General features: G+C 45.6%; 1 protein-coding gene across 1 annotated transcript in view; it reads left to right on the top strand.

The window, feature by feature from the left end:
* Positions 1–3,154: 3,154 nt before the first annotated feature.
* The window catches only part of EIF4EBP1 (eukaryotic translation initiation factor 4E binding protein 1), a 234,344-nt gene continuing 229,951 nt past the window's right edge, over positions 3,155–7,547 (top strand). The window contains exon 1 of the mRNA XM_069617947.1: positions 3,155–3,408. Within this exon, the coding sequence (XP_069474048.1) occupies positions 3,279–3,408 (130 nt within the window). The 5' untranslated portion in view covers positions 3,155–3,278. The remainder of the gene's footprint in view (positions 3,409–7,547) is intronic.

The raw sequence follows: 7,547 nt of genomic DNA, 5'->3' as shown, positions 1-7,547 counted from the left end.
GGATGCAACAAAGTTTTGACCTCACTAATTTCCACTCACTACACCATTGGTCAGAATTGTGGGATGCTACAGCCCGCCTGTCCCAGGTGTCGCTGTCCAATTAGGGCAGAGCTTTATCCATCGTATTATGAAGAGGGCCAGCCAATGAGAGTGTGGTGCAACATTTATATCTGACTATGAAATGATGTCATGTTTGAGGGGTTGGATTTTCAGTGATCAGGTGAAGGGAGACCTCAAATCACAATGTTAAATGTATAGTGTTCTTTAGGGGTTTGATGACGAATAGCCCATTGAAATGCTAGAATTAGAATGAATGTTGCCTTTAAAGAATATGTAAAAACGACAGTTTTCAGCTTTAAATGTCGTAGCCCAGAATCAGAATTTTGAGTATTTTGCAGTTTAGTTCCACAGAGCTGTCTGACACTCTCTGAGATGAATTTTCAAATAAAAGCTGTTAGTTCTTGAAAGCTCTGCAGTCCATTTTTGATTAGGTTGGTGTTATTTTCTGTATTACCTTTGGGGGTTGCACCTTTATACCAGCCCCTCCACACTGTAACACCTGCAGCACATCATGCATGTGTTGCAGCTTGAAAACCTGCATTGACCGCCCCCCCCCCCCCCCCCAACTCCCATTGATATCAAAATAAACTCATCATGCAGAGTCGGTGGACATTTCCTTGTCAGCACATGAGCCACTTCTTTCTCCTGTTGCCTTTGCTACTAGTTACAATGTAGCACTGCAGGATAGTACCCGTTCCGGTTTGTTACTTACTTTCTTCCATACTTTAAAAAGATTGCTGTCGAATACAAAGTATCTGTGCTATGGAAACTAGCTCTCACTGGATAGATTGCTGTTTTCTTAGCAGCCAAGCCTTGATGCACTCATGAGAATTTGGAAAACCACACCAAGACCTGTAGTGCAGATGGATCCCCTACTATGGGGTTTATATTGCAAAGAGGCGAAGATTAAATAAACAATTCTTAGAAGGTTGATGATCAAAGAATTACAGGTACGGGAAACCACATACGTGAGCCAATTTCAAAATGATGGTCAGGGGCCCCTTTGCGCTTGGGAGCACATACCCTACATAGGTTAAGAGTAAACATGCACTCATCTGGTGTAGTTTAAGGTTTTAAAATGCAAAAGGGCAGTGGAAAAATAGTACTATGTTTTGGGGGATACAAGCAGTTTCAGTTGGTGCAGTTGTGTATCCTAAGAGCACATATCTGATCATAAACCCAATATATAATTCACGAAATGTGAAGAATGAATTCCGTGCAACATAGCTAAAGATGTTCAGTAGGGGAGGCAACTGTGTGGTGCATACATTATAATCCCGAATATATTTACTAATGACATTCCGGTGTGTATTTTCCCTGGCTTTATCATTAAAGTTGAATAAAATGAGCACCACCTTCCCTTCATTAATTTTCAACCATATTTACTACCTCACACAAAAGAGCAGAAATTATGCTAAAGCACATCTGTGATTATTGAACACCATTTGGAGAGGGCTTTCTTTGGGCAGAATATCCACGATTAAAGCAACACTTCTTTAGTTTTCAAACACCAGACTCTGACTGGCCAATAGAGCAATAGGGCAATGCCCGAACAAAAAACGCAAAATGATTGCGTGGGTCAGTTTTTATTGGTCAAAGTGTGCAACTTGGTTGGCCCCTGTGAGCCAGTTTGATAAGCAACTTCACCCTATGGATGTTGCTAAATAAATATTCTTTAAAAAGCACAATTTGCATCATATTTTATCAAAAACCTCCCGTGGGGTACTTACTCAAATAGTCTGTCACAAAAGGAATGAATTGCCATTTGCAACTGCGGGCCACTTTTTCATTGGTGCCCGAGACAATGTTATGCCCCAGTCTGACCATGGTGAACACTGATGCCTCCTAACAGAATATGCGCATACCATCAGCCCCACATTAGACCTTAATTAGGTTTTCTTTGTCTGAATCACAGGGGGCCCACCTGGGGGGCCAGTGGTAGTAATTTTATTTGCAAAGTTTGAAAGGTTCTAACGCATGCATACATGCCAACATCACGACGTACCTGGGAGGGAGATTTCCCCAAGGAAATTGGGAGACATGCATTTTCCCATAGGAATGCATTGGGACTACTGTTATTTTGGGTGGGAGAGTGTGAAAAATAGCAATATTTTTCACTGAAAAATCGGGACTCTCCTGCCTAAATCAGGAGGGTTGGCATGTGTTGGGGGCTGCTCCGGGTCACCGGGCAGCCCCATACTCAGGTCGGGTGACACCCGACAGGACACCCTGGTGCGGCGCTCCTGCCGTGGACTCATGGGTGGGGAGTCACCCCACCCGCTCCTGACCACTGGAGCTCCACACGTGGCCGGGGCACCCGGCTCACCGCGGCTCCGGCTGTGGAGGCACCCAGCCTGGGGTTGCCACCCCAGCCCGCCTCACATGGCTGGGGGGATACACAAGGACGGCGTTGCCTGGCAGGGGCACCGTCCGGACGGCGTTGCCCGGCAGGGGCACCGTCCACAAGCTGGGCCCCGTCCTTGGGCCCAGCGCCTGCAGCGCAGCACCAGCATGGTGCACCAAGAACGACGCTGGAGCCTCGATGGGAGTGACTGGCGAGCCGGAAGCGGCTTGCTTCTTTTATTATGCTACCATGCTCCCAGGAGTGGTGAACATGCAACACCATGTATGCGCATGCCGTGCACTTGGGTTAAAACTGGAATTAGATATGGACTACAGGCGCTGTAATAGCTCAGTGAAATTAAATGAGGAACTTCGATGGACCCCTGGTGAATTGTTTATATTGTTGCGACAATATATACATCTATCAATAAACATAATAAAATTGGTCAAGAAAAAAAGCCTAATAACGTGACAAAAACGCAGAGAAGCAAGAAACAAATTGACAGAAAACATGTGTAAGAAGAACTAAATGGGGGAAGAAAAAAATAGTAGGGCCAAAAAGCGACAGGGCCAAAGGACGGAAATAACGGAGCAAGATGGAGAAAAGCCCATAACTATAACCGTTAGAGCTAAATCGAGAAAGGGTCATACCAGCGTGTTTCCTTTCAGTTTTGTATCCTACCGCTGTCATTATGGTTACGGTTTGCTTTGTGATTTTTCTTTGCGGCGTCAGGCTTGTTTGGACATGCATTTGTGCTTGTTTCAGGCGCCTGTATTGGTGCACGTTGTGGGCGGGCTCGTGCGGAGCTCCTAGTCTGTTCTCTGTGTCGGTGGTCTGCACAGAGCTGGACAGCTGGTGCAGCACAGCCAGCTTCATGGCTTCTCAGGGCTGCAGTCTGAGTCGGGCCATCCCCACCCGGCGAGTCATCCTGAGCGAGAGCGTGCACCTCCCTCATGATTACAGCAGCACTCCCGGGGGCACGCTCTTCAGCACCACCCCTGGAGGTGAGAGAGGGCGCATGCCATTGGATGGGGGTGGGAGGGCTCCGCAGCACTGGCGAAGGTGAGTGATAAGCGGCTGCAGCACCAACCCAGGAGATAACGGGCCGGCGTGTGGAAAGAGAATCCATGAAAGAACGGGTAGTGGCAGCACATTAAGTGTTGACCACTGACTGGCAGAGACAGTTAGGTCCCTTTAAGCGCTCATGGGCACAGATGGCAGCAGCATGACTACTGAGTTTTGGGTAAAAGCAGCATCTCTTTAATTGTAAAAGGGGGCAAAGGGCAGCGCCACCTCTGGAGATGAGGTTGCATTATTCCCGGGACATCGGATACCGTATGAACTCCACTGGAGGTGGCTATTAGGTCCTGCGAGATCAGGGCGGGTACTGCGTGGTACTCGGGGTTGGCAATTGCCCAGAAGTTGACCACTTTGTGGCGTTGGCAAACCAAGGGTTCATAGGTCAAACCATGTACCTAAAAGGGACACCTGGGGCAGTGTTGTCAGACCTTGGCGATGAGGTACGCTGAGTAAAGCATAATTTTGTGGCACTGCACCACCTTTCCTAAATGATGCACTTTGGCAGTCGGTTTACGACGTGGGGCAGTTTGTGGTTGTGCCTGTGCCCCAGGGACAGGAAACTCCACACTGCTCAGTAACGCGTAAAGTACTGCAATGTTCAGAAATGAATTCAAAAGTACATAGCATAAGACGTTTTCAAATACGTAGAGCAACAGAATTTCTTGAATTTGTGTCCTGGAAATAGAAAAACCTCTTCAGGTGTTCGTGTCATTGTACCAGGTGGTCTGCCACTTTTGCCTCTCAAGATGTTTTGGACTATAACTCCCATTGCCCAAGCCAGCAGAGTAAATGAGGAGATCATCATTTATGTATTTATTTAGCATTCATAAAGCGCATCTAACCAATAGGTATCTAGGCGCTGGAAATACAGGGTAAGAAATATTTACATTTGTTACGACAGGCGACATGCAGACCAACTTTAGGTTACAGGTGCATCTTTACAGAGTTTACAGTATATACAGGTTGGGTATACAATTTACAATAGGAAGGTTCTCAGTTTTCAATTCTTGGTACAGTTTGGTAGGATAGGGATACAGTTAGCGATGAGATGGTAGCAGCAGAGGTGTGTGTACTACAGATCCGGCGAGAGGAGACACGTTTTGAGTTTTCTGCGGAATGAGGAGTGGGATGGATCAGATCCGATGGCTAAAGGGAGAGTGTTCCAGCTTTTAGCAGCTACAACTGGGAATCTGTGACCCCCGGCTTTAGTTGTGCATTTGGGCACAGTGAGAAGGTGAGTTGATGTAGCACGTATAGGCTTAGTGGTTTGTTTTGGGGTAACCAGATTGGTGAGATATTTGGGTGCAGTGTTAAACATTTATGGGTGATCACCAGTGTTTTGAATCTGATTCTGTCCTGGACCGGCAGCCAGTGTGCATTGCTTCTTATTTTAGAGATCTGCTTTCTTCTGGGGATGTTTGAAGCAACTCGGAGGGCATTGTTTTGTGATGCTAGTTGTTGAGGTGCCAGCTAGCATAACATTACAATAGTTGAGTTTCGACAGGATAAGGGATCTGGATAAGGTGAGGCAGCTGTGAGAGTTATGGTCTATATGTGTTTTTAAGTTTAGGCTGCTGTTGACAGTTGCATTGACTTGTCTAGTTAAGGTTAATGATGAGTCAAGGTATACGCCCAGAGTTTTGATTTCTTTTGAGACTGTGTTATTGTTCCAGTCTATTGTGAATAATTTGTATCTGGGGTAAGTTTTTATTTATTTTTATTTTTTAGGCTTGTGTGCCAACCAATAGTAATTCGGTTTTGTCATCATCTAGACAGAGTTCATGTTGGGCCATCCAAGATTGGATCATTTGATAAGAGATTGAGTATGATGTCTCCGGAGAGGTGCAATAGGTTCTGGGTGTCATCAGCGTAATTAGTGTATTACACTCCAAGTTCATCTAGTCTGTCAAACAGAGGCTTGGTAAATATATTATACAAGGTTGGCGACACACAAGATCTCTGGGACCCACCGCAGAGGACTGGGTCTGGGGCAGCGTTTGCTATATTAGAAAACAGTCTCATTGTCCGTTCTGAGAGGAAAGATTCAATCCATGAAATGGCTTTTGATGAGAATTGGGCAGCGCTGGCTAGGTGACCACACAGTATTTTGTGGTTCACCAAGTCCGAGGGAGCGGCGAGGTCTATGAGCAGTAGGATAGCTAAGTTACCATTATGGATTATGGGGTCCATTTGGTTTTTACGGTCAGGGAGCACTGGAATTGTAGTAGAAAACAGAGCCACAGGTTGTTGATCTCTCGTTGATAGTGCTGGAAGATTTTGATTTTTGGGTAAGGGACCAATCGGATTACAATTGTTGGGGAATACAGAACTTTAGGAAGAGATTTTATTTTCAGATCAGAACATTGGTGGGGTGTCGTTATTTAGGTGGAACTTTGTGAGAACGTTGGTAAAAAGAACATTTGTATAGATTGAGTATGGGAGAGGAGAGAAGAAAAGTGGTTATTTACTAAGTAAAAGTGCACTTGCACGTTCCGAATACTCGCGAGGCATAGTAGGTTCATCCCTCCCCCTCTGCTCTTAACTTTTGTGTTGTAATGTATTTTCCTCCCCTGCTGCCTCCCGGCCCTGTGGGCGCTTTTATACTCCACGTTCTTATGGTGATAAATCCTTTTCCCTGATCCAGCCATTTTTCTTAACTTGCAATCTCTGAACCACAATCTCTGCACAACTTTGCTTGCACACACCCCAATTTAGTCTCTTTGCCCTCCCTTGAGCTGCTGTGTCTCCTCCCGCACCACACAGCAGTGATGCCTGCTTCTCAATTATCTCCCTCTTCCCTCATACACCCCCAAAGTGTCACGCTCTGCACTTCCAAAAGGAGGAACATGTGTAGTAGAGCTGTGCAAGGGAAAACACATTGAGAAAATAAAACCCATCTTGTTTGCTGACCTAGGGCAAGGTGGGCATCTGAGGTTTACAAGATGCTTTCCACTCGCCTATGCACACAAATGTGGTCAAGGGAGCATGCAAGGTTTGGGTCAGAGTGTGTGTGTTATTCACTGGAACTGAGCATGTTGCACCTGTCAGTCATTCCTAACCTATGGGAAATGCAACTGCCAGGCTACCTGCAGAACGCCAAAAGAGTGTGACCTATAATTAAGCAGCCTCATGGACTGTGTCTACTTTAGAACCATGGATTTACATCGATGAGGAAAAAGGGTTGTGGATGTGGTAAAAGTCCCAGGAAATGTCTCTACCCAGTTATTTACCACAGACTTGCAGGAACACGTTGCACAGACCTTCGTACTGCAGATACGTGCCAACTCGGATGACCTTTGCATTGTCATGAATGTGGTATGTTAAGAGACTATCCACAACACCACATGCCTTGCATGTCCCCTCTAAAATAGCAGTCTGGAGGCCATAACTTGCCTCTCACATTTGTGTTCTATCAGGCCGACTTTTTGGGAGGGACAATGAGTTTCTGATGGCACTGGCCACTGATTCTCTATGATGCCCAGAATCTAGAATTCAGAGCAAGCTAGAGAATAAAAGGACTAGCTGAATTTATACAGTGGTCTTCAGGTACATATCGTTTTTCACGAGACTATACTGCAAGTATACGGTGAATCATTTTTTATTTCAGTGCTACAGATCTCGCGTAGATCAGCCCTAATTTAGCCTTACTGTAGTGGCAGCTAGATTTAAATCCAGACGTTAATCTTGCTTTAGAGTCGAGTTTTCCTACATGGTTACGTCTTTGTAAACATGCAGTGGCGAGAATGAACTGTGAGGTGAATGGTGGCTTGATCGAATAGTACACTTGTGGAGGGCTATATCTGTTTTTATGCCCTTTGGCTGTCTGTTTTTATCTAATTTAATGAGAATTCTAAGGCCCTAAATGCAGAATGTTCTAATAGTTCTGTAACCCTACCATCAAGGGCTTTTTGGGATGTTATGTTCTCCCGGTTACAATTCATAGTGCGTTTTCTGTAGGGCAGACCTATGCATGAAACAACCAGTAGCACCGTAGCTGGGTGCGACAGCCGATTGGTTGCTGAGAATGCCGGCTTTTATCTATTGGTCAAAGCCTTTATTCTAA

Source organism: Ambystoma mexicanum, chromosome 10 (genome assembly GCF_040938575.1).
Source record: "Ambystoma mexicanum isolate Mex_15411 chromosome 10, UKY_AmexF1_1, whole genome shotgun sequence".
NCBI classification, from domain to species: Eukaryota; Metazoa; Chordata; class Amphibia; order Caudata; family Ambystomatidae; genus Ambystoma; species Ambystoma mexicanum.
Note: the sequence above shows the minus strand (reverse complement) of the source record. Positions and strands in the feature narration are given on the sequence as shown.